Here is a 26,131-nt window from a genome sequence, read left to right on the forward strand (position 1 = left end):
TTCCTCCTTTGGTTCCTCCTTTGGTTCCTCCTTTGGTTCCTCCTTTGGCTCCTCCTCCAGTTCCGTCACAGGCTTTTCAGTCACCTTTGGTTCGCTAGTTTCAACGGCATGAACCTTTTGAGCTCTTGAAGCGACGGATTCCTTGAACGCTCTGATATGGGCCTCTTTTTCATTCTCTTCCAACTCTTTAGTCTTTGTCTCTTGAGCACTTGGCTTTGCCGGAGTTTCAGTCTTAACCTCGTTTTGAGGCTCTTTGCTTGTGTTCTCCTTTGTCTTAGCGTCAACAGCTGGCGTTGAGCTGGCAGATTCACTCGACTGAGAAGCTGCCAACTTAGCCTTTGCTCTAGCAGCAACCTTCTCCCTGAATGCCCTTTTGAGCTCATCCGCTTTGGAAGAGCTTTCAGCTGACTGCAACGCAGCAGAGGCAGTAGAAGGTGAATCGCTTCCACCAACAGATGGTTTGTGCTGGTTCAATTTTTGCAGTTCAACTTTCTCACCTGTTGGTGTTGTAACGTTCAAGTGACTCTGATGGAACTGTTGTTGCGGCTTGTACAGACCAGAGGGATGTGAAGCGTACTGGCCCATTGGGTAATACCCTGCCTGCTGTTGGTAGTACATCTGGTTATGGTACATGGCCTGTTGATCCATCTGCTGTGGATAAGGTGGGCTGAAAAACCCTTGTCCTTGAACATGATGGTGCTGCTGGCCTTGCTGGCCCTGCTGGCCTTGTTGACCTTGGCCTTGTCTATGTGACATTGTTTCTATAGACGTTTCAATCGAATTAGACTGGTTTGTGAATTAATACCTCTTCGCTCTTCGTTTTTCGTTTTTTTTTTCTTGCACTTCAACCCAGGAAAGCACACAGAAAGCGACAAAAAATGCAATTACGCAATGGACAAGCGAAAAAAAAGCGAGAGAAGGAAGAGAGAAATGTAGGTAAAAGACAGCTTATGAATAGAGGAGCAAATTGTCAGGGGATTCCTCTTGTTTTATCTATTTGAGTCAGCGTAGTTTCTATAAACCGAACGGGCAGTTTCCTTTTTTTATATCTGTTTTATGGGGTTGCCTACCTAAAAGACACACTGAACAGTGAGCTCTTAATATTGAGGCCTTACGAAAGCTTATTAACGGAATTCGGAGAATCAAACCCAACCAACCAAACGCGCAAAAAAGAACAAAACACAAACAAGCAAACGACGTACAAATAATCCTCTGTTAACGGGAGGGCGTTTCCAAGCGCGCAGAGAAAAGTTTTCATTTGCGTTCGTTTGTGAGAAAAGAAGCGGAAAAAAACACACACACAGAGCGACTTTGGCGACAGCTTCTCGTTTGAAGAGACGCGTCTGAAAGTTACACAGGAGGCTGCGTAAGTCTGAGAACGAGACGGCTCAGTGGGGTTCTGTCGCCTATGCGCGATGCTAGTGGTGGCCTAGCGGTGGCGGGCTACAAGGGGACAGTACAGAACAATACGGAGAAATAGTGTTATGAAGTACGGGCTTCCCAGAAGTGAACCGGATCACCTTATGTAACCCTCAGCCTATCCCTGATCGCAGCACCAGCTACGGAGTACACCAGCAACCCAATAACCAACGTTATAAACCCATACACGATGATCTGGTCCTTTGTAGATTCTCTCTCTAGTTCGGAAAGGCACAAGGCAAGTGTGCGTCTGTTAGTATATAACCAAAGCGGGTACCGTGGATGGTAATGCGCTAGCATCACCATACACAGGGGGTCCAAATCACAATCACTTACGAAAACAACTGGTACTGAAGCCATCCTCTCCCACGCCGGCACACTGCTCCACCTGCCGTGACTCACAGAAACTCCTCGTACAGGCATTACACCCTTCGTCTGCTAACGGTATCACCGCGTACCCACCATCACACTGGCACCTACAGAACTGTTCGTAGCACAGGGCAGTTGAGACCAGCACAGGAAAGAGTATCTTCAGCTTCAATTGCATTGTTCAACAGCGCCTTCCTCCCTGCCGTGTGGTTGATGTTGTTGGGCGTAAACAGCGACGTTTCGCACCTTTTCGAGATACGCTGTTGATGTGTGGGTGTTGATCGAAATCTCAGCCAAGGGGGCCCGCTAGCGGGAAAATTGCAACTTTGGATGGCGAAAAAGGCCCCAAACCACAAGACATCAACAAAAAGTAAACAAAGGAAACATACACAAACACAGATGTCGTCTGCCGCTGTACACGAAGCTGGAATCAAGCCATTCTTCGAGCAACGTATCCAAGATACAGAGATTGAAATCAACTCGAAGACGCAGAATCTACGCCGTCTTGAAGCTCAGAGAAACTCTCTAAATTCCAAAGTTCGTCTGCTGAAGGATGAGCTCAAACTCCTCCAAGAACCAGGCTCCTACGTCGGCGAGGTGATCAAGCCTTTGAGCAAGAAGAAAGTGCTGGTGAAGATTCATCCAGAGGGGAAATACATTGTGGACTTGTCACCTGATATTGACGTGAAGGATATCAAGGCATCATTGAGGGTTTGCCTCAAGTCTGATTCGTATCTCTTGCACAAGATATTACCGAACAAAGTTGATCCGTTGGTGAGTTTAATGATGGTGGAGAAAGTGCCGGATTCGACGTATGATATGGTTGGTGGATTGACCAAACAGATCAAGGAGATTAAGGAAGTTATTGAGTTACCAGTGAAGCATCCAGAGTTGTTTGAATCTCTAGGTATTGCACAGCCAAAAGGTGTAATCCTTTATGGGCCTCCTGGTACAGGTAAGACATTGCTGGCTAGAGCTGTGGCTCATCATACGGACTGTAAGTTCATCAGAGTCTCCGGTTCTGAACTGGTTCAAAAATATATCGGTGAAGGTTCAAGAATGGTTAGAGAGCTATTCGTCATGGCTAGAGAACATGCTCCTTCCATTATCTTTATGGATGAAATCGACTCCATCGGCTCTTCAAGAGTTGAAGGTTCCAGTGGTGGTGACTCCGAAGTGCAAAGAACAATGTTGGAGTTGTTGAATCAATTGGATGGGTTTGAGAACTCCAAGGATATTAAAATCATCATGGCAACTAACAGACTGGATATCTTGGATCCTGCTCTCTTAAGACCGGGAAGAATTGATAGAAAGATTGAGTTCCCCGCCCCAACTGTTGCCGCAAGAACAGAAATATTGAGAATCCACTCAAGGGCGATGAACTTGACAAGAGGTATAAACTTGAGAAAGATTGCAGAAAAGATGAATGGCTGCTCAGGTGCTGATGTGAAAGGTGTTTGTACGGAGGCTGGTATGTACGCATTGAGAGAACGTAGAATCCACGTTACACAAGAAGATTTTGAACTTGCAGTGGCAAAGGTTATGAACAAGAACGACGAAGCACAAGTCTCCGTGGCAAAGCTCTACAAATAGTTCCTTTTAAAAGAACATAACTTGATCTGTTTAATCTGTATAAGTATCTTTTGAACAATCGAATGAGCCAATTAATGTAGTCGGCAGTTAACTCATAAGGAATCTTCAAAAACATGAAACATGATATATAAATATGAAACGTATAAATATGAGGTAGTTTGCACTTCAAATAAATAAATAAGGGGTGGTCGTCATGGATGAATGACAAATGTGTTGCAGGGGTTGGAAATAAACAATAAATAGGGATAAATACGTTTAATGGATTGTGTAGGTCAGCATTCATGCCATGGCGTAATCAGGGTTTTCATCATGGATTTTATCACCCTTCTCTCCAAAGCTAGCAATACACTTGGCCATGGTGACAGAACTTCTAGAAATAACATCGGTCATCCAATAGTTCTCAATAGGGTTCTTTAATGCGACACCGGTGGCCTTAGCATCGATGGTACTTAAAGAGTTAATTCCAAGCTTGGCAATTGCTGAGCTTACTGGCTGTAACACGTTTGGAACGAGCAAACTTGGAGAGATCTCGCCCATTCTGAATCTCAAGGCATGGACGTTATCATACTTTAAAGGCGAGCCCAAGAACTCTGAAACTGCACGAATGATCTTCCAGTCTTCTCTTGCAGAACCAGGTGGGTTGGTAGCAGCTCTTGTCATTTGAACTCTACCTTCAGTGTTGATATAGGTAGCGTTCTTTTCAGTGTATGCAGATCCTGGAAGAATAACATCTGCAAAAGAAGCACCCAAATCACCATGGTGACCTTGGTAAACAACAAATGCATCACGTGGAATATCTTGGTTCTTAATTTCATCTGCACCCAACAAGTACAGGAACTTTGGTTTGGTCTCAGCGTTGGCTCTGGAGTTGTTGAAGAAACCAACTTCCAAAGCACCAGCACGAGCAGCTTCACGTTGTAGAACGTTGAATCCATTCCATTCATCTGTGATAAAGTTACTCTCATGCTCCTTAACGAACTTGCTCACAGTTGAATAGATAGCCTTAGAGTCAGCAGAGTTTGCAACAGCAGAACCAAGAATGATCATTGGATGCTTAGCAGAAGCGAGCTTTTTACCAACATCTCCGGCCAATGCAGAAGCAAGGTCATTTGCGGTTTCACCAACGTGGTTTAAGTCGAATGTGGAATCAAACGACTCACCAACGTGGTGAATCTCCAAATCGCTGTTCAACCAGGTACCTCTAATTCTAGCATTCAAGACACTAGCCTCATGACGTGGGTTTGTACCAACAAGCAGAATTTGATCTGCACTCTCGATACCGTAGATAGAACTGTTGAAGACAAAGTTGGACTTCACGTTAGCGCCGTATGGTGCTGGCTCATTCTCTCTGGCAATGTCATCTGTAGTGAGGTTCTCAGAGCCAAGGGTGTTGATCAAATCTTTCAAGGCAACCATGGATTCGACATCAGATAAGGCACCGGCAATGGCCTTCAATTCAGCACCTTGTGGCTGGATCTTCTTGTAAGCAGCAGCGATGGTGGAGAGAGCCTCTTCCCAAGTAGCTGGCTCAAAGTTGTTACCAACTCTAACTAATGGTGTGGTTAATCTTTGAGTCTTCAAACCATCACAGGCAAAACGGGTCTTATCAGAGATCCACTCTTCGTTCACATCATCGTTCAATCTAGGAAGTACTCTCATAACCTCAACACCTCTACAGTCAACTCTGATGTTTGAACCAACAGCGTCCAAAACGTCGATTGTTTCAGTTCTCTTCAATTCCCATGGTCTGGCCTTGAAAGCATATGGCTTGGAGGTCAATGCACCAACAGGGCACAAGTCGATGATGTTACCAGACAACTCAGAGTTGACGTTTCTCTCAACGTAGGTTCCAATTTGCATGTCGTTACCACGACCAGTAGTACCAAATTCAGAAGCACCGGCAACATCGTTCAAGAATCTAACACATCTAGTGCAGTGGATGCAACGGTTCATAGAGGTCTTGATGAGTGGGCCAATAGCCTTGTTCTCAACAGCTCTCTTACCAGCGGCTTCGACAAAACGGCCCCTGTCGGAACCGTATCTCATGGTTTGCTCTTGCAAGTCACATTCACCAGCCTGATCACAAACAGGACAATCCAGAGGGTGGTTCTCAAGCAAAAACTCAGTGATACCTTCTCTCGACTGCTTCACACGTTCGCTATCGGTGTGGACAACCATTCCATCCCTGACGGGGAATGCACATGACGCAATCAACTTTGGTGCCTTTTCAACATCAACAAGACACATACGACAGTTACCGGCAATGGCAAGCTTATCATGGTAACAGTAACGAGGCACTGTGACCCCGGCCTTGTCACACGCCTGGATGATGGAAGAGCCATCCTCAATCATAACCTTGATGTTGTCAACGGTGACTTCAACCTCCTTACGTACGCGGCAGGAAGAGCGGAAGAGACGAGCCAAGGGCTGCGATGTCTGTGCAACGGATCTTATACGAGCCAATGGAAACATGCTTTTAGACCTTGATAAATGTAATCAGACAGTAATATGAATCAACACTGAGATCCGTACTGTTTTGTTTGTACTTTTCCTCCAAAATTTTCCCTTTTCCCCTTTGGAGAGCGTTGTATTTTCGGCCTTTTGGGGTTGGCGGTTGGCCCCTTAAAAATTTCGCACGGTTTTGTGGTTAAGTTGTGTGTTTCGCAATTTCGCGGATTACTTTTCGCAATTTACTGAGTTCTGATTGGTAAAAAAAAAGGATAGCGCGCGCTGACATTTTCACACGAAAACGAAAACGAAACTGCCCAAAACAGACAAACATACAGATTTGCGCAAAAAAAAATAACACACACATAGCAGATTACGTAAACATATACTATTACAACGGTGGTTTAGCTGTTTAGTTCATCATCCTAAGTTCAAGTTCTTCAGAGTTTGGGCCAACTTTTCGTCTTGGAACTTCTCGAGTTTATTAGAGTAACTTGAATTGATTTGGAGGCTCGGATCGTACAAGTTCTTTGGATCAAAGTCCTCCTCTTCATTTCCAATGGTGGAGTTCTCGTTGATTTCCCCAGGGTTTGCACTTTGGACATCTATACCCTCATCAGGGTTGTTCTTGTTGTAGTAGTCTGTGAGTGATGGCCAGTTGGACTTGGCAAAGAAAGAAGGATACGCATTTTGTATCCCTGAGGAGCGTGTAGCGTCACCATCGGTGTTGAAGGACATTAGAGCGTTTGCTCCATAATCACGAGCCGTGGACTGTGCCTTTGCAGACCCAGCCGGTTGTGATTGTTGGGCAAGACCACGGTTCTTATTCTGTAGTTTGGCGTTGGCGAATTCTAACTGAACAACAGAGAGTTGCAAGTTGTCTAGTCTGCCTTCAACCAAACAACCCTTCTCTCTGAAATGTATCAACAGCTTAGTCCAGAGGAAATCCCTGGTGAATGATCTAGGGTTACCCAAAATAACCAATCCATACTTCGCACGGGTCAATGCAACGTTCAAGCGTCTATAATCCCGCAAGAATCCAATGTTCTGTTGATCGTTAGATCTAACACACGAAAAGATGATAAAATCCTTTTCACGGCCTTGGAACGCATCGACAGAAGCAACCTCGATGGAAGCATAAAGATCTTTATCCATGGTACCGCTCATCGTCATGTATTGAACCAAAAAGGCTCGTTGACCTTCATAAGGTGTAATGATTCCAATTTGTTCCGGTTTAATGCCATCCCGGAACAAACGAGTAACGATACGCTCACAGTTCATAGCTTCAATTCGGTTTAAAAATGATGTACCAGAAGCAGATATCTCTTCACGCCCAACATTTGCCCAAAACATCATTGGCGTGTCTGAAACTGGCCATGGGAAAGTGGAGCTTGCAATGCTACGTTCCTCTTTGCTGACACCGTTTTGAAGCATACCTTCGTAAAACATATTCGAAGAAAACTCAGACAAACATGGGTTCATACGGTATTGAACCTGAAGACGAATAGGAACATGGTCCAACATAATCATACGTTCAAAGAGAGACAACTTCAAACCTGCTTCTGCTGCTCTTTTATCCATGATAATTGGACCCATCTGTTGATGATCACCAACAAGAATAACTTGTCTTGCACCATGCGCTATTGGAATCATGCATTCCGGTTCAGAAGCTTGTGTAGTTTCATCAATCAACACTGAAGTGAACTGCATTCCGTGTAGACGCATGTCACCAGCACCAACACACGTCGTGCACACAACTTGAGCACTCTTTAAAATGGATTTCTCCTTCTTTCTCAACAGTTTGATCATTTCCTTCTGATCCTGCGAGTTCAGCTCTCCAATGTCATCCTTCAATGCAAGAAATTTCTTCAACTTTCCAGTTGCAGTCTTAGAAACCAATGTATCTAACGCCAAATGTTCTACTGCACACTCAACATCTTCACGTGATTTTGCCCTCAGTCTAACAACTTTGATCCCAATCTCGTCCAATTTACTAGCCAAATGATCAGTGGCAACATTTGATGGGGCACAGACCAAGATCTTGTTGTTGGAAAGCTTTGTCAGGTGGTAGACAATTGTTGCAGATGTGACAGTTTTACCAGTTCCTGGAGGACCTTGGATCAAACTCAGAGGTTTTTTCAACACAGACTGAACAGCTTTAACTTGAGATTCATTCAAGGCAGGATACCCTGGAATGGAGATCCTCGATGGTAATTTGATGTCAAATTCTGTTTCCTGAACGTCAAGGCCAAGAAGTTTATGGTAAATGTAGCTACTAACGGTTTCTTGTACAGAGGCAAACCTTCTCATAGCAAGCTGTTGTCTTTCATAGGATGTACCTTTCCAAACAAACTCTGCTCTAAAACCCGTAGTACAATCTGTTGGTACGTTTTTATCCCTTGCAGTCAATTCCACGGTGAACTCTTCGGTTCGTGAGTTTGGAATTCTAATGACATAGCCTGTAGATTTCCACGGGGCCCTGTTGTAGCCTTCATAGTGCAATAGTACTTCATCACCGACAGCAACTTTCATACCAGAACTTTCGAAAGTTGAAAGTGTAAACGAGGCCAAATTCTTGTTATTCAAAGCCATTGACCATTTAACAGATATGTGTTCTAAGCCTTGAGATTCTTTCAGCTGTTTATCGTGTTCAGCTTCTAATTGAACCAAGGGACCGTAAGTTCTCTGATATTCATAGGAGTCACGGTACCTCAACATTGCCTTCTTAACCTCAACCTCTTCCTTATCCTGTTCAATGTCTACAAGTGTAGCGTCCTTGTTCAATTTCCATTGGCTCTCTAACTTCGCAATCTGAGCGTTCTTGATGACACGAGCATGGGAAGACTCTTCTTGTGTAGGAGGAGGAGCAATCCAGGACAGGAACTGTCTATTTTCAATCAACGAAGTCCATTCCGCAGTATCCCACCTTGGATCTTTCGTCTGAGAACAGGGAATACGGCACAAGATCACCATGACGTGTTCAGCCTTTGCAGTCACGAACCCCAGAACAAACACGTTCCTGTTTCCACAGTTGTAACATTCCAACGGAGTATCACCGATATCAGAGTCCTCGTGCAAAGAAACAGTGTTATGCTTCGACATCACCAAATGGGTAACAATGTGCGAAGAATTCGACGAACCCTTATCGTTACAAAACCATTTGTTACAGGTGTCACATCTGATAACACTTGTGGGATTATGGATACCGCAGTAGGAGCACGCATACTCCGGTAAACTCGCTAAAGCATCATCATGGCGATGAGAGCCTTCCAACAGGGCGGCTTCATCCTCTGAAAAGTTCGACTCAACATCTGAATCAAAGTTGAAGTTTGACTCAGCATCGTCCACTTCATCTATTGCAGGAGCATCCAGATCAGCCTTGTTATATGAGAACAGAATGTTAGAGTCCATAATGTCCTTTCGTCCTCCGCCTATTTCCAATCCAAAACAAGCGATGCTTCTGGCTGGTGAAATGTTGATCTTAAAAACGGTTCTCGAAGCTTTTTTTATGGGCCTTTGCGTTTTTCTTCTCTTGTTCATTTTCGACACATTGTGTGCGCGTTCGACTCTCGCCAGTGGAGTCGGATGTATTTTTCGGTCTACTTTCCAGTTAACAATGCCTACAAAAGTTGCATTTTGTATTGATGACATTGGAATGTTTGATTGATTACTTGGATATATACAGTCATGTGCATATGATTAGATCATCATCAATGGCTTCATTATGTTCTTCTGATAAGCATCGCTATGGGAGTAGAACTCGATCAGGTCATCTGTGTCGATCACCTCTTTGAACTTCTCACCAACGGTAAAGAGGTTCTTCTTGTCAGTGGACTTTGTCCAGAGGGCAATCTTGTAAACGTGTTTTCTATTGCTGTAAACAACACCGTTGACTTCATCTTCGTTGTCCTGAAGCACCTCACCAATCAAAGCGAGACAGATGTTGAGCCACACCTTGTTGATGTCGACATCACGCTTGTGGTTATAACTCTTATTGAACTTTCCACCTTGTGCATTCTTGACGTCTTCCCACTCTGGTCTGATATCCTCTCTGAACAAGTGGTAGTCGGACTTGTGTGGTAATTCAGATGGTTGTGGAATAGAGTTGAAGATTCCCCAGAACTCTTCAACGGATGAAAAAGTGATAACCGGCTTCAAAAGGTCATTCCAGGTTTCATTCTCATCAACTTGCGGCTTGGTGTACCACAAGGTCCATCTACAGTTCAATGGATGCTTCTCACTGAACTCGGCAACGTTATCGCTGTTGATGGAAAGCTCTTGTGTAGCTTGGTTCAATTGTTCTGTCATTTCCAATACACTAATTCAAAAATCTATTCACCCGAGCGTTCAGTAAGTTTCACACGAGATGGTTAATGGGTCGTTGGACAATGTCATCGACGTCGATGCACCTGGATGAATTTTTTTTCAGATGGTCGCGCGAAGCAGGGCCAGCTTGCAATGAGAAAGAACGAGCAACATAGCTTTCGAGACAAAATTGGTACGTGATCGATAGAGAGGGCTTTGTCCTTTGTAATGGGTCAAAAGATGGTTAAATTTTATGGTATAAACGGAATGAACGATAAATACAAGGGTGTATGATATTGCAGTTTATGAATATTCTATTCCACTAATGAAATAATTCTGTTTAGGCACCGCGCTTATGTGAAACACCGAAAATCGGTTTCACAACGAAATGCCTCGCTGGCGCAATCGGTAGCGCTTACGACTCTTAATCGTACGGTTGTGGGTTCGAGCCCCACGTGGGGCATTTACGCTTTCTTTTTTTTTGACTCTGAAGATCTTCATATAATTCTGTTTAAATACACTCAAAGAACTGGTATCTATATTGTTCATATCCTATTACCAGTTTGTAATAGAAGGTGTTACCAAAATTCAATGATCATAGATGTCGAATTTAGTGAACAAAAAGTTATTCCAATCAACACTAATTTATCCAGCTGCTTGCTCATTAAGATCATACTACCGTTAGAACTTCTTGGCACCACCCTGAATATCAAAGTTACAGATACATATACAAAAATACCGGTTGGTATCCACCTGACAAATCGTAATGATATTGTATTTCGTAATTGCCTTTAGTTATATCTTGATCGCATCAAGCTTCAGCTAGTTGAAAAGCGCGTTTCATTCGTTCTCAACTTTGAGCTTCTTAATCGGATCTTGTGAAGTATTTAACGTCCTCTTTGCTGGTAACGTTGAGCTCAATTGTACTGGCTCAGTAGTTCCTTGACGACTCGTAGATGGAGTGGCAGTGCCAGTATTATCCAGATGACATTTACTGTGCTTCTTTCTCTTCAAGGCATCTGGTCCTTCAAACTCTCTTGTGACTGCAAGTAAAAGTGTACTGACCCTTCTTGATAGCTCTTGTGGTGTTCGTGAGAGGAAAAACCAGTCAAACTTGAAATGTTCAGACTTGCGTATTTCTGTTTTCACCCTCTCATATAAATTATCACTTACAAGTCCCAATCTATTCACCGTTATCAATAAAAATCGGTCCTCTAGTGCAGAATAAACTCTTTTCGAATTGTTTGGTGGATATTGGATAGTCATATTGTTGAGCCCATCTTCAAATTGTTGAACCTTTTGAGCGAGTAGCTTTGTCTGAATCATCATCTTCTGTGCTTTCTTTTCACCGGTCTCTATCTGAGAAATGTACTTCTCATAGCCTTCAATCTCCTGATAACGATTCCAAAAGGTTTTCGAATATCTGGCAACCTCTTCTTTTGATTTATTTGGATATTGCTTTGCAATGAGATCAACATTCTCACGTCCAAATTTTGCACAATGTTGAATGAAATTAGTGAAGTCTCTTCTACTCCAGTTGCCAAACGCTTCATCAAGGTATTTTTGCTTCAGTTCCTCCTCCTCAAGAGTCAGAGGCTTTGCTGCCTTGATCTTTGCTTGGAGCTCCTTACGGCGTTTGTCTATTGATTTTGTCCCAGCCGATCCATCTTCTTCAGAGTCGAAGTCATGGCTGGTCACTTTGTAGTTAACAGACTTCTTATAGTACAATTGTTCTTTATCCAATAAATCTTTCACTGCAGGGTTGAAGAATTGATGATCTTGCATATTGATAACTTTTGGGGCCCTTGGAGCCTTTGGCTGTGGTGTACTCTTTGTTTGCAACACATCTTTATAATAATTATCAACAGAATAAACGGCTTCCTTCCTTTCTCTCTTCGATGGATTAATCCACGAAAATGAATCACCATTGTTTCTTTTAGCAAAATTCTCACCATTCCATTCATACGCAGAGTGTTCAGAGGTGAATTTTTGCAGATCGTCCAAACCAAGAGTTGAATATTTAGCATTCAACGTTGCGGTTCTCTCTTCACCTTTCTTCAAAATCTCATCGATATCAGTATCAACGTTGCTTGTCTTATTTTCAAATACTTCTTTTGCTCCGAATTGAATCATTCCCAAAAGATCATCTTTAGTGTTTCCTATTGGGTTACTCTTGTTGGACGCTCTCCCTTGTTGGATAACCAATTGATCAAGACGTAACTTTTGAGCCGCTCTTTCGATAACCTTTTCTTCTATTGCGTTTTCTGTGACAAATCTATACACATAGACTTGTTTTTTCTGCCCAATTCTATGTGCTCTGTCCATTGCTTGTAAATCAGCTTGAGGATTCCAATCAGAATCGTATAAAATAACAATATCTGCAGATGTCAAATTTATACCCAAACCACCAGCTCTAGTTGTCAACAAAAATATGAATTTGTCTGAATCAGGGCTGTTGTAATCATCGATTGCAGCAATACGTTCTTCATGAGATGTTGACCCATCTATACGACAGTACTCATAGTCCCTGAGATAACAATAATCTTCCAAAATATCAAGCAGACGACTCATTTGGGAAAATATCAACACTCTTGAACCTTTTTCCTTCATTCTCTTCAATAGCTTGTCCAAGACCACCATCTTACCTGAATTGAACACCAAATGTTCATCTGTTGTGTATGGAGGACCAGGTTCTGCACCTTCAAATAAATATGGATGGTTACAACACTTACGTAATTGCATAACAATGTTGAGAAGACGAGTTTTACCTTCTCGTTTACCAACAACACCATTTACAGCATCGATATCCTTTTCCAAAAGATTTTTGTACCATTTCAGTTGCATATCTGACATCCCCACGTATAGATTCACCTCTTTTTTCGGTAAGAGCGATTTTTCAACATCCGCCTTTACCCTTCTAAGCAAAAATGGGCTCAGCACTTTATGCAGTTGTTGAACCACTGTGTCCTGATCAGACGAATCTTCCTTGTTCTCAAACCATTGGTCAAAAGCATCAGAATCTCCAAATACATCGGGCAATAAGAAGTTTAACAACGCCCACAACTCATGCAAGTTATTTTGTAATGGGGTTCCTGTAATGAGCAATCTCCCCTTTGAATAAAAGAGTCTGATGATTTGTGAGAGTGCACTCTCCTCATTTTTAATCCTATGTGCCTCATCCACAACGATGTATTGCCATGCAATTTTCTTTAGCGACGCCTTTTCCCTTATAACCATCTCAAAAGATGTCACCAGTACGTCAAATTTTGCCTCCAAGATGGTATTTTGTATAATATCAGATCTTTCCTCCTTGGTACCTTGCAGGACACAAACGTTCACGTCCGGCGTCCATTTCAAGAATTCCCTTCTCCAATTGTCCAACGTAGATTTTGGAACAATGACAATGAATGGACCGTCAATGTTTTTATAATACCGAAGATAACCTAAGAATGAAATCGTCTGGAGAGTTTTACCCAATCCCATTTCATCCGCTAGAATTCCTGATAGGCTGTTCTCATGAAGCGAGATTAGCCAATTAAGACCCTGAATCTGATACTCTCTCAGCTTTCCCTGGACATAACTAGGTGATTCAGACAGTACGGTAGTTGAATCATCCTCGTGCTCTTCATCCTCCATCAACTCTGCGTCCTCCTCCTGTTCTGTCTTTCTCCGGCGCGATGTGCGTTTATTCGACGATGTACGACTCGAATCTTGATCCAATTGCCTCAGAAGCTTCTTTATAGCTGGGTCTCTTGCAGAACGCATATCCAGAAAATGACGAAAGAGATCTGTCAACCCCAAGAGGTATTTGAACCTCTTTGTGGTGTCGCCTTTGTCCTTCAATTTCTCAGTTTTGGCGTCACTTTCGAGAAGAAATCGCTTCTTTCTCTCAAGCTGTGTCTCCTACGAGGATATATGAGTTAGTATCGTTACAACGCGTCAACGAAAGCAAGGATTCACAGTGATCACTCGCTGCTTATCTCAATTCTTTACTCACGGCCATCGTTATATTTCAGCGCTATCTCCCGTGTTCACTTGTTTTGATTTATACCAAACGTATCGCTCTTAGATCACAATCGTGTTGCTAGCCGCCCGAGCTTTCCTTCTCCAAAACACAAAGAGTAATACCGATGATCTCAATTGTAAACAAACAGAATACCAACAAAGAATCGGTGTATAAGTTTGAAAAGGACGAAGGAATTTCCAAAACCCTTCTCTTAAAAAAAGAGAACCACAAAAACAAATTGGAAAAGGGAAAATCCACAAAAAAATTCCAAAAAAAAGGTTCTGTTTAAAACCTCCAAAACAAAAACAGAACTACAAAAACCAAGAGCGAGACGTATGTATGCAATACTGCACAATTTTTTAACGGTGCATCTCAAGTAAGGCCCCCAAAAAAAAGAGAAGAATCTTATGTTGCGCATACCGTGTCTTTATGTTTTCTTTTTCTTTCTTTTTGTCGTTTCGCGGTGCTAATTGGGTACATGTGGCGCGTACCATGTGTATAAGGGCGCGCTTGTGTATTTTGTTAGTGTTTGCTGTTGTCTTCAACTTTCAAGTATTTGTAGTAATTTCACTTGTATTAGACATCTCAGTCAGCGGCTCTATACCTTATATGGGTTCATTTTGATCGTTAATTCTTGCACAATACCGCGGAGGGAACGATGTCCAGAGAAGATGAGGCGAGAGCATTCCATTATGCGGTATACGATATGGTTCAATCCATACCCTATGGCAAAGTAACTTCATATGGCCATATAGCCAAGTTGGTCTATAAACCGAGAAACTCCAGGCATGTAGGGCAAGCGCTGAAATCTTTACCATCGGAGGGAGTTGTAAAGGATTATCCGTATTCACAAGAAAACGTTCCATGGTGGCGTGTTATATCGAGCTCGGGTGTAATCAGTGTTAGAGACCGTGATGCAATGCAACGGCAAGCGACGATGCTAAGGAGAGAAGGCGTTGAAGTTGGTGAAGGTAATTACAAGATAAGTCTCGTAGATTATGGATGGTTTCCGGAAACTGAATTTGATGACTACTGATGTTGAATTGTTTACTACCTATGTATATGCTCATCCTATGGGACTGATTGCTTTCGATAACGTCTGGTGTTGTTGTTGTTGTTGCTGTTGACCCGTTTCTTATGCTTGCGCTTGTTATCGGCTTGCCCATTATGACTGTTATTATTCATGTTCATCTGTGCCATTTCCTCTTGTACACGACGGCTTTCTTCCTCCCACCATTGGGCAAATTCTTCTTCCTGTTGAATTTCAACCAACGACTTCACAGGCGTACGCTTAGCCTCAACAACCTTGTGCTGCTCTTCATGGATGATCCCCTTTAACGAAGGAGTGGTAGTGCTAAGAGCCTCTTCCCTGGCTTCCGATATTGAAAGAGTCAATGACGATGAAGAACTTGCACTGGGGATATTCCATGGTGAGTGAGATTTGGATGGGGTAGTGATGGTTTTATCCTCTTGTTGTTTCATCAGCTTTTTGCGTTCTTTTTGAGAAAGCCTCTTGCTGGAGAAATTAACTTTTGGTGTATTAGCAGAGTTACTGAGACCATTCTCAGTATCGAGTGGCAACCACGCAGAGTTACTGCATGGAGAACTAGGAATTGATAAAGGTGATGACCAACTTGAAGGTGTACCAACTGATTTAGAACTCACAGCGCTGTAATTAGGCCATGCACTATCACCGGGTTGCTTGGAATGTCCTCCTTTAACAATTGGAATGTTCTTTGGTGAAGTCCCAACAATCCTTGACGGAGTGGAAATTGTACCATTGCCTCTAGAGCTAGACGTTGTGATGGAAACAGAAGGTGAAGAGGAGGATGATCTGCGACTAGCAGATGATTTCCGACGACGATTTATCACCGGCTGGAAATCATCCTCAACGAACTCAATAGCAGTGCTGTCCTGTGCCATTGCAGCTGATTTCCTCAAGTAGTCCGCAAAACTCTTTGTTGAAATAGGAGTTGAAGTACTGCTTGCTCTATGAGGTGTGCAATCTGCCTCAGGAACAGCCACATGCTCTTTGGTCTTCTTCGGTGCCAGTTTTGGCGATTTGACAACAACTTTTTTCTCTGGTTCATCAAAAAGTGGGACGAAATCATCATAGGTTAGGAATATATCATTGAAATCCCTTCTAGAATCGAGAAATTGTTTTAGAAGTTCATCACTGTCTCTGTCATACCAATGTGCTTGAACGTCAGCATGAACATATTTGTTGACTCTTTGTAACCATCTGCAGTACTTGTCAATTCTGATGATTGTAGACTTATTCAAAAGCCCATAGTTCATATCATTGATATGGTGATCAACATTGTTATAGATGAACCATAGACATTCACCTACCAGCTTCTGACAATCAAGAAGTTCTGCATGATGCAGAATCAACAAGACATTATCTGAGTCGATAAAGTCCTTAATCATCAGTTGTGCGAAATCTTTCAACCCGAATAGTAAAAGTTCATCGCTGACTTCGATAATTTCGAAACAAAAGTTTATAAAGTCTGCTGCAACAGTGTATTTCTTATCATCGAGAAGTGTTAACTGTTCGGCACCGTAGATATAATCCAAAACGACATCAAAAACATCTTTACCAATGTGAGTGAACTCAAGTGCAGTATTGGAGTCCCATCTTTCGGAGAACAACGTTTCGAAATATGCACTTCTCGCTTTCAGAACTGTCGACCAACAATACACAGTGTGGTTATCCCTTAGTTTTATCGACACATCATTGACAATAAGACTGTGATTGCTTAGAGCTGTATGTATGTCATAAGTCAATCTATTCAGAGAGTCTGTGAGCCTTATATTCTCCAACAATACACGAGTTTCATGCTTCACTTTTTTCATTAATGGTGATACTTCCTCTGAATCCTCCCAAGGTTTCAAGTATTCACCTGTGTACAGGACATTGAGCATTATCAACAAAGTCAAAGGTTCAAGGTTTTCCACTTGAATAACACTGCGTTTATCAACCTTCTGAAATCTGAAATCCTCAATCAACAGGTCTTCATTTTCGATATCGCCAAACTTTTCAATGAGGAATAAAAGTCCTTTATGTACCCCAAAAATATCACCACCAACATCAAAGAACAGATCATATCCTTTGTCATTATCGAAACATGTACTAAACAGTTTCATATCACAATGGCTCAAATGCATAAGGTGTTCTGTGTCAATTTGTTGGAAAGTGTTATCAATAGTTTGTGTCATAGTCCATCTATCTTTGTAACATTTGTACAGTAAGTCACCCGGCGTTTGTTCCCCATCATTGGATTCCTCAGCTGCTTTCTGGAAATCATTGGAGCCACCTTCTAGGGATTCATACTCTGGCTTGTTTAGGAAATTTATCGTGTAGCTTTCGTATGTATCTGGGCTGATAAGTTCAGAACGTCTTCTACCAGAGACACATGCACGCAGTGGTGAAAGATGGCCGATATCAATAAGGAATCTATTTTTGAATAGCTCAAGTGGTAGTTGATCGACATCGTCTTTAATAAATCCAAAAGATGTGAACAGAGAGTCGCAGAACACCTTGACAATTTTTGAGAGACGTTCAATTTTGGTGAATTTGAAATCGATCTTGTTCTTACGGTACACTCGTTTATAACAGCATCCCGACTTCACCACGATGATGACAGACCCATCAGATCCAATGTCAACATCTGTACACTTCAGGTGACTGTTTCTAGGTGTCCAGACTTCAGATGTCTTGATATTTGAGCTTTTAGAGAACTCATCCACTCCAAAGCTCGAAACACTTCCATCATCGTAAAGAATTGCAACATGACATGAATTCTTACCAACAAGTTTAACAATTGATCTCTTCCTAGAGAGCCCTGTGGGTCTAAAGAACTTAAACTCATCATTGAATGCCTTGAATAGAGGAATCTGGAATCTGATTTTATTACCGTGCGTGAGAATATGACACTCGTCGGATTCCAGTAGAACAAATGTTGCCTCTTCCGTAGCTAGTACCTGTTTTATAACGTTTGGGAATTCAACAACCCTTGGATGCTGTACTATTCCCTTCAATTTCCCATGATATACTGTTTCCCCCGTGCTTACAATGTCCATTTGACCAACGTTCAGCCCCCAAACAATGAGTGATCTTTCGGAATACGCACAACTGTGAATCTTTGAGCATGCAATCCCCTTTACTTTAATCCTTTTCAATCCATTAACGACTCGTTTCGGAGTATCACCAAAGGTGTCAGGTTTACTCCTTACAATCTCAGTGGGGTAGCCAAGCTGATAGAAGTTATTCAAACCCCAGGAGTATACATGGCCGTTGGATGTCAGCACCAAAGAATGGTCATCGCTAACAACGACCGACCGGATATGCTCATCCTCAAAGTAGTTCAGCTGTGTGAGCTTATACTGTGGTATAGAATTCCCTGTCCCCAAGCGACCCCTGGAGGCATTTCCCGCAACAAGCACGTTGTTATACGGCTCGTTTGTGAGAACGACTGAGTGGTTCTTCGATATCGCAAACTCTTTGATCCGTGGCTTCACAAGTCGATCTGCTATGCCCAGGGATTCATTCCGTAGTCTAAAATTGGGTACTTCGATCTTAAACGGTGTTTTCAACCGATCGTCAGCATCTCCAGTGGCTAGCTGGTAGTTCACATTCACTCCCATCGTGAAGATATCTGACCCACCACGTGTATCCTTATCCCACCATATCAGTGGATCCTCGCACTTCACATCCGGAAACCTCTGCACAAAGTTGGTATCGTGCTTGCCAATACTCTGTGGCCAGATCCTCAGGTTTCTCTGCGAATACTGTAAGTGGTATATGTCCATTGCCGTGAGCCCATTGCGATCCTTAACCTTCACCAGGTCGCTGTTATGATGCACCAAGAGACGCGCACAACTCAGTCTCCCATAGAATATCGCATAGTGAAGACCTGTCCACAGGTTCTCCCGGTCTGTGAGCGTAGCAGAGCACTGTGGGTTGGCCAACAGCGACTCAAGCAGGTCAAAGCGTCCCAGTAAACAAACCAGATGGATTAGCGCCCGCCCAAATACGTCTCTCGACTCGAGCTGGGCCTTGCTGAGCTTCCTGAGCCGCTCTTTGAGGACACCGGTGGGCTCAGAGCTATCACCAGCCATTTCAGCAGCAGCAGAGAGAGAGAGCTTTGGTGTGCAAGTTGCTGTTGTAGCAGGTGCCTTCCACCGTCTACAAACCTGGCTTTGTGTTGTTGTTGTTGTTGTTGTTGTTGTTGTTTTCTCTTCGCGTTTCAATCCTCGGCGGTTGTGCGCTTGACGACGCGAGGGCGGTGGTGATCCACGTGAACACAGCGAGCAACGTGGAGAGACGAGCCGATGATTGGGGGCAGATGTTACTTCAGCTAAGAAACTATAGGGAAATAAACATGAGATGGCATACTGGTTATATATGGAGCTTGTATATATGCTCATTGGACTCTCACCTTGGACAAGATGTTGACCAACAAGTCGTTTGGCTTGTTGCTGACAGCGCCAACAAGCTCGCCCTGTTTGAGCTTGTAGTCTCTAATGTTGTCAAAGTACTTGTCGAACAAATAGGAGGAGTCCAATGGACCACCCTTAGCCTCTGGGTGGAATTGTGTGGAGAAGATTGGTCTTGAGGTGTGGATCATACCTTCGTTGGACTGGTCGTTCAGGTTAACAAAGTATGGCTTCCAGTCAGCTGGTAGGGTAGTCTCATCAACGGCGTAACCGTGGTTTTGAGAGGTGATGTGACATTTACCCGTGGTCAAGTCCAGAGCTGGAATGTTGTGTGCTCTGTTACCGTACTTCATCTTGACGGTCTTTGCACCGGCAGCCAAGGCAAGGAGCTGGTGACCGAGACAGATACCGAAGATTGGCCCCTGGTATGATTCCATGGTCTTCTGCAAGTTGTAGACTGTGGAGGAACAGTGGGTTGGATCACCTGGACCGTTGGAGATGAAGATACCGTCAAAGTTGCTTGCAATCTCCTGGATTGGGTAGTCGTAAGGGAACACTGTAACAGAGGCACCTCTAGAGACAAGGGATCTCAAAATGTTCTCCTTGACACCGCAGTCAATAACGGCAACGTGGTAATCACCAGTTGAGGCAACGTGGAATGGTGCCTTGGTGGAAACCTTGTGAACCAGGTTCACAGAGCCAGGATCAACAAAGGCTTCGTCCTCATCGGCGTCGTACTCTTCACCAATGGAGATACGGGCAAGAGAAGAACCTTGTTCTCTCAAGAAAGTGACGATGGCTCTGGTGTCAACACCGGTGATGGCAGCAACACCCTCCTTTTGGCACCACTCACTCAAGGATTGGACAGCTGTCCAATGCGAGTACTTGAGAGCAACGTCAGCGACAACAATACCGATACATTGTGCGTGTGGAGACTCAAAGTACTTGAGAAGGTTGTACTGGTCACGGGTCTCGCCGGATGGGACACCGTAGTTACCAATCAAAGGTTGTGTAAAGACCAGAATCTGACCCTTGTAAGAAGGATCGGTCATAGACTCAGGGTACCCAACGATGGAGGTCGTGAACACAGCCTCACCAGACACGTTTTTGTTGGCACCGAAGGAGTAGCCATCAAACACAGGCCCGTTTCTGATGGTGAAGGTGGCTCTGTCAAGCTTCGATGCGGAAGTGAGGTTCGAGCTGCTGGTGGCCAAAGAACGAACAGAGCTCAATCTGTGGAAAACAGCTCTTGACTTGATGAAGTTTCTTGCAATGAGAGTAGACATGGTTCAGGTGTTTCAAAGATAATAGATAGACAAGTGAAGGGGAGAAGTTGTTGTTTTAGTGTTGGCTGGTTTTCCAAATGTGATCAGAGATGTAGTCCTGGCAAGTGAATTCTGTGGCAAATTTCATAAAACAAATTCGGCCTCAATTAACACGGTAGTTCTCTCTATCTTAACGCAGTCAGAGAGGATCTTTCAATTGGGCAATTGAGTTATAGGAGAATTTATCTATGTTTGTTCTGTTATTCCAAGTTCTTGGAAGTTGATCAGAAGGGAACAGGGAAAAAATCTCTATGAGAATTTTTCACGTCGATGGGGTCAGGTTTTTTTTTTCTCCCTGCCGCTGCTTATCTACTGACTCACACCTAAAAAACAGCCAGAAGGACAACAAAAAACACGCTAGGCTGCCGTCGTGGGCGTAACCACATGACATCAACACTTTTGCAAAGGGCCGTGTATGGTGTGTTACGTAATGGTGGATTCGAAACAAGCTATTCCATTTCAACTATCGTATTTAAGCCTCAACTCCTTTTTGAACCCATGGAGCAGAAGTTTTCTCTCTTGCTTTAGTTCTTGCAAGGTGACGACGTGGTCCTCGTTTTCATGCTTGATGATCCACTGCTCGTTGGTCGCTAGTGTGCTGACCAGGTTGATGATTGCACAGTAGAGCTCGGCCATGGTGAGCTGGACCGAGTCCGTGTCATTGTGCTTGTTGCGCACGATAAACGAGTAAAGTGCCTCTGATGCGCCCCTGAAATTGCCATACGACAGACGGTGTGCGTACAGCACTTGGTAGAACCACAGGGATTTGGAGACATCGTCGGTCTGCGCCCTCTTCAATATCAACGAGTCAACCTGTGGGTCCTCTCTTAAACTGGTGAACTCCTTCAGTCTGTTAATCTGCTGATGCTTGCACATCTTGTACAGGAATTTTGTCAACGCCTCCTCTCTCATCTTAGGGTCTTTGATATAGGGTAAGGCATCGTTGGCAACGACGAAATCGAGCTTTTCGATAGCACAGGTGAATAGAACGTATGATTCGTGTTCTAGGTATTTCTTATCAAATCCTGTGCCGTTTCTCTTTTCAGCAAGTAACGTTAAAAAGTACTGTGCTTGGTCAAAATTCAAGTTGTTCAAAAACAAGATTGCAACATTGAGATAGTACTTGCCAACTTTCGGATCAAAGAACATCTTCAAATCTTCAACAAATGAAAGTGCTTGCGCTTCATCTGGGGTGAGTTGGTGCTTGGATATTTCATCCGCATGGTTGGCAAAATACTTCGATGCCTTGACAGGTTGACCAATTTTGAAAAAGACAAACGCCTTTAACAAATTGAATACCACTGTGCTATCGAAGAATCTCAGTAAGCGTTCGTAAACCAAACAAGACAAGTTTTTGGAGATCAAAATGGTTACAGCACTGTACAAGAATTCAGGCTTCAAGATGAACGGGATCACCGCGTTGTTGATGAATGGAACAATTTGAAAACTTGACACTGGAAACTGCGCACTGTATCTTCTCGTGAGGACCTCCGTGAAAAGAGTGTTTCCCGTCAATACCGCTTCATCAACTTCAATTTGACCCTCCTTGTTGAAGCCAATTTCCCAAACCATGTCGAAAAGATCAAAGGATATTAACAATTTGACAATTTTCTTAGAAAGTACATTAAGTAAGTTCTTATCGTCAAAGTCCAAAACGAGCAACAAGATCAATATGGCAAAGGAAATGTTTCTTCGGACGTTTATAGACTCCCAAGTTGCAATAGCAAACACGTCAACGCCCAATGCACTAAGCCTACTCTTTGTCAACTGGTTGCTCTCATCGTCACTGGATTGTAATTTTACCGCACCTTCAACAAGCGAAAGAATGTTTTCAAATCCTGTCAACTGATCAACGAGTTTATTCAGGTTCACTGGATTGATTTGATCTCTCAAATGATTGGCATAGATATTCGACAAAATGGTTTCAGTTGCCTGGGTAGGATGGGAAAATGTTCCAACCACTTCATTATAAACCTTTTGTAGGACATCTCCGGAGAACGAGTTCTTGAACTCTGTTATTATGTTCATAAATTTTAAGTATGCATCCCGATCAGTCCCGAACGATTCAACTTTTAACTGTTTATTGCAATCGATGTACTCAACGGGGGAAATTGGCCTGACAATGGAAAACCGTTGACGATTTAGGATGACTGCATAGTTTGATTTCTCATCCAAGTGCAGCTTTAGAGGTTCTTCGCATTGCCTTTTTAATTCCAGACAGAGCATGTAAAATCTTGACCACTGCACCTCCAAAGAACTGTCATATTTAGGATTGAAGGTTATACCTCTGCTCACAGACTTTATAGTTCTTTCACACAAGGAAACATCTTCTAATAATTCCTCCTTCTCTAAATCTTTTAAAAAATGCTGTTCAAAGATTGGCAATGCAATCTCAATGATCTGATTTGTGAAAAGTCCAGTTTTGAACAACTGTTTGATATAGTACTCGGACCACGTTTCATAAATCCTTTTAGTTATCTCCACACTGGAATCCAGAACGTCTGTCCATGTTGGGTTCAAATCGCCATCAACTTCTAAAGTTTGTACAAATGAGGATGTATTGCTCTTCCATAGCACCCAAAGTTGTAATTTATTTTCATGTGATGCCAATTTAAAATCGGCAAGGAGCCAAATGGCACTTTCAGTTGGCAACGAGCAATCGAAGGTGTATCTAGAGCCAAGGTCGTTGATGTCAAAGGATTCTGTGTTGATGGAAAAGATCTTGAATGAACCTTTACCAAATGGTAAATATGTGGTGAGGTATGTCGATTCTTCTCTAAAGATCTCCAATGTGGCAATATTCAATATCTTTGTATGTGACTCGTCAAAGAAAGATTTAGAGTCTGGACCATCTGGCGCAAAATCTGCCAAATTCTTCTCTAGAACCAAACTTTGTGTTTTCATAGACCAGATTCTCAAATGTCTGTTAAGTGTCACGGTTATGATATAGTCTTTAAAGTGTATAATGTCAATTACAGTCTTTGCAGAGAGTTCATGATCCACCATAAAGTTGTTCTTCTTGGACCAAGGCTTCCAAAATTGACCCAAACTTTCCAAATACGAGCTATCGTTGTACACCAAAGGCTCGGTTGCAAAGCCATGTGTTCTTTGCAGCGCCACGACACCGCCATCCTTGAGCAAAACCAGGAGATAATCCGCGCTGAATGCGTACAGCATATGTGGTTTTCTAATATCGAAGCCGTATGGTTGAGAAACGCTTGACCATTCTTTATGGTTTGCAGAAGAAGCGAACGGCGTGCTTGAGATGAAGTCGCTCAATTTCACTATAGCAGTGATCAACACATCTGTCTCCGTGAGACAGTCAATGATAATGGCCTGATCACCTTCCTCAGTGGTGAACTGTACAAGCGTCAGACAATTGGATCTAATACGGTCTGGTAAGTTAACCTTTATCGACCTTGTTGAGACGCCAACGTTATTCACCAGCGCCACAGGAGATAACAGCACAGAGTACCCACTGTCCAGTACTCTGTAGACAACCTTACTAGGATAAGCATCACCGTGCAACTCTAGAATGCCACTGTCGTTAGCCGCCAAGGTCAGTTTGAAACGCTCTTCTGGATCAACAGTGGACCCAACATCCGGCCTTGAAGGGCCCCAGAGATGACGTGCAACATCCAGCTCTAGCACATCTGTGGCACTATCGGAGGTCACCGTGGTTCTCTTGTGTGTTGTAGCTAACACCATCGTTAAGCCGCGAACCTTGTTTCGAGTTCTTGCTATGAGTTGATCCTCCTTGCTCGAGTTCTTTGTTTACACTTTTACTTAGCTTTCGCTCTGGGCCTCTTTTTTTTGCTTCTGCCCGCGCACTAGTGTAGAGCGTGTTACCCGGACTTATTGGCCCTCCAGCGCGCCGCCGCCGCCGTAGAAGCCAATGTGGGAGCCCTAAACCGCCGGGTAACACTTCTCTCACCGTTTGTCGTTTGAGCCGGCACAGCAGTTTCGGTTGAAACAGCAGCTTTCGGTTCTCGCAACAAAACAAATGTTTGTCCAAATTTTATAAAGCGGACGGAGAAAAATTTTTCACTCTGTGTTTTCTTCGTCAACGTTCTTTCCTCCCTTCCATCACCAGTTCGTTGAATACGTCGTGGGTAGTGGGCTGCTCGTGGCACGCATGAGAAAGACACATTGTCGAGGAAGTGTGGAAGTATGGGATAAGCAAGCATTCTGTTTTGTTTTTATTTTCATTGTCATTTGAGAACACAATTACTATGATGATCCAACACAACACAAATTTCAAACTAGAGTATGTGAAGTATACGCTAATGATCTGAATTGCTTTGGCTGATTGTAATTGTTGTTCTCGAAGACGTGCCCCATCCTTTGTGTGATGCGGACCTTTTGTCCGATGATTGAATACAGGTGTATTCCTTCCATTCTTCCTCCACAGGTTCTTTCTCTGTTGCGAGAGGCTGTATGAAATGGTGAGTTTTTACGCTATATATATAGTACCCTACTGAGGTTATTGCTTCCCCCTCTCTTTCCTTCTGCTGTTCTTTATTCTATGATGACTGAAAAAAACTAAAGCTGGAATTACTGGCTGATTCTCTGTGATGGATAACGTTTTGCTATTACTGATTTTAAAGTGCCCAGGAAGAGGAAGAGGTGGAGGAAGAAGGCTTCATCTCCAAGTTTATACAAAATAACTAACCATGAATAGAAAATCATCTCCTCTTTACCGTTCTGTAAAGCACCTTTGTTTCTTTTGAAGAGCCAATGGATATGACGATCCACAGCACTGGGCACTGATTTTACAATAAAACTTGTATGAGTGACATGCTTCTTAGTGGGCCTAGAAAACCCACGTTACTGATCTATTTTGGTAACCAAAAGAAAAACAATGGTTTGTAACCGAAGAGGGCCTTCAGCCCTGTCTGAAAGTGTAAGCTTCCATTACTTTTCCGCTGGAGAATGGCCAATGACAGAATTGAACTCATGTGATGATACCCATAGATGACGAGTCAGATTTCCGGTTTCCGGATGACGATAAACACTTTTTTAATACCATTCATGCTTCACTGATTTACCACGTTCGATTTCTACACTTGGTTGGTCATTCTCCAATGTTGCTTTGTCTACTCATTGTACTAACATCTGTCTTAGACAATGTATCCAAAGGAAGAAAGGGTTTTTCCTGTTAACTTTTGGTGACATAGGATGATTCTTGAAATAAAAATTGACAAGCATATGTCTGACTTTTTGTTTG

The 26,131-nt window shown here is 43.0% G+C and overlaps 9 protein-coding genes and 1 non-coding gene across 10 annotated transcripts in view; 3 read left to right on the forward strand and 7 right to left on the reverse strand.

Annotated features, from left to right (window-relative positions):
• Positions 1-1,138, reverse strand: part of CYBJADRAFT_83635 (uncharacterized protein) — a 3,410-nt gene extending 2,272 nt beyond the window's left edge. Inside the window, exon 1 of the mRNA XM_020217960.1 lies at positions 1-1,138. Coding sequence (XP_020070498.1) covers positions 1-756 — 756 coding nt within the window. The 5' untranslated portion in view covers positions 757-1,138.
• A 1,049-nt stretch (positions 1,139-2,187) lies between these two features.
• RPT6 (proteasome regulatory particle base subunit RPT6) lies at positions 2,188-3,381 on the forward strand (the record flags this gene model as incomplete). The annotated part of the gene is made up of 1 exon (XM_020213678.1): positions 2,188-3,381. The coding sequence occupies one exon, from the start codon at positions 2,188-2,190 to the stop codon at positions 3,379-3,381; it is 1,194 nt and encodes a 397-aa protein (XP_020070499.1).
• A 279-nt stretch (positions 3,382-3,660) lies between these two features.
• On the reverse strand, positions 3,661-5,853 carry CYBJADRAFT_127539 (NADH-quinone oxidoreductase subunit G family protein; the record flags this gene model as incomplete). Its single annotated transcript, XM_020212702.1, has 1 exon — positions 3,661-5,853. One exon carries the CDS (start codon positions 5,851-5,853, stop codon positions 3,661-3,663), a length of 2,193 nt encoding a protein of 730 aa, XP_020070500.1.
• Positions 5,854-9,460: 3,607 nt separating this feature from the next.
• On the reverse strand, positions 9,461-10,316 carry CYBJADRAFT_150525 (eukaryotic translation initiation factor 4E). The gene has a single exon (XM_020213349.1). The coding sequence runs from the start codon at positions 10,135-10,137 to the stop codon at positions 9,529-9,531; it is 609 nt and encodes a 202-aa protein (XP_020070501.1). The 5' UTR covers positions 10,138-10,316; the 3' UTR covers positions 9,461-9,528.
• Positions 10,317-10,524: 208 nt separating this feature from the next.
• CYBJADRAFT_t90 lies at positions 10,525-10,597 on the forward strand. Its single transcript has one exon. It is a non-coding gene; the product is annotated as a tRNA-Lys (tRNA).
• Positions 10,598-10,974: 377 nt separating this feature from the next.
• ISW2 (DNA translocase) lies at positions 10,975-14,381 on the reverse strand (the record flags this gene model as incomplete). The annotated part of the gene is made up of 2 exons (XM_020213350.1): positions 14,132-14,381; positions 10,975-14,037 (listed from the first exon to the last, which is right to left on the reverse strand). The coding sequence occupies exons 1-2, from the start codon at positions 14,135-14,137 to the stop codon at positions 10,975-10,977; spliced, it is 3,069 nt and encodes a 1,022-aa protein (XP_020070502.1). The 5' UTR covers positions 14,138-14,381.
• A 417-nt stretch (positions 14,382-14,798) lies between these two features.
• Positions 14,799-15,176, forward strand: CYBJADRAFT_172878 (MGMT family protein; the record flags this gene model as incomplete). The annotated part of the gene is made up of 1 exon (XM_020216404.1): positions 14,799-15,176. The coding sequence occupies one exon, from the start codon at positions 14,799-14,801 to the stop codon at positions 15,174-15,176; it is 378 nt and encodes a 125-aa protein (XP_020070503.1).
• A 35-nt stretch (positions 15,177-15,211) lies between these two features.
• On the reverse strand, positions 15,212-19,261 carry CYBJADRAFT_172879 (uncharacterized protein; the record flags this gene model as incomplete). The annotated part of the gene is made up of 1 exon (XM_020216405.1): positions 15,212-19,261. One exon carries the CDS (start codon positions 19,259-19,261, stop codon positions 15,212-15,214), a length of 4,050 nt encoding a protein of 1,349 aa, XP_020070504.1.
• A 305-nt stretch (positions 19,262-19,566) lies between these two features.
• CPA1 (carbamoyl-phosphate synthase (glutamine-hydrolyzing) CPA1) lies at positions 19,567-20,865 on the reverse strand (the record flags this gene model as incomplete). Its single annotated transcript, XM_020217002.1, has 2 exons — positions 19,567-20,812; positions 20,834-20,865. 2 exons carry the CDS (start codon positions 20,863-20,865, stop codon positions 19,567-19,569), a joined length of 1,278 nt encoding a protein of 425 aa, XP_020070505.1.
• Positions 20,866-21,363: 498 nt separating this feature from the next.
• NUP120 (Nup120p) lies at positions 21,364-24,612 on the reverse strand (the record flags this gene model as incomplete). The annotated part of the gene is made up of 1 exon (XM_020213679.1): positions 21,364-24,612. One exon carries the CDS (start codon positions 24,610-24,612, stop codon positions 21,364-21,366), a length of 3,249 nt encoding a protein of 1,082 aa, XP_020070506.1.
• Between the last annotated feature and the right edge of the window lie 1,519 nt (positions 24,613-26,131).

Source organism: Cyberlindnera jadinii, assembly GCF_001661405.1.
Source record: "Cyberlindnera jadinii NRRL Y-1542 unplaced genomic scaffold CYBJAscaffold_6, whole genome shotgun sequence".
Classification (NCBI taxonomy): Eukaryota; Fungi; Ascomycota; class Saccharomycetes; order Phaffomycetales; family Wickerhamomycetaceae; genus Williopsis; species Williopsis jadinii.

Excerpts from the sequence above, each read along its gene's own strand:
- CYBJADRAFT_150525 (XM_020213349.1), bottom strand. The coding sequence starts at position 10,137 with ATGACAGAACAATTGAACCAAGCTACACAAGAGCTTTCCATCAACAGC.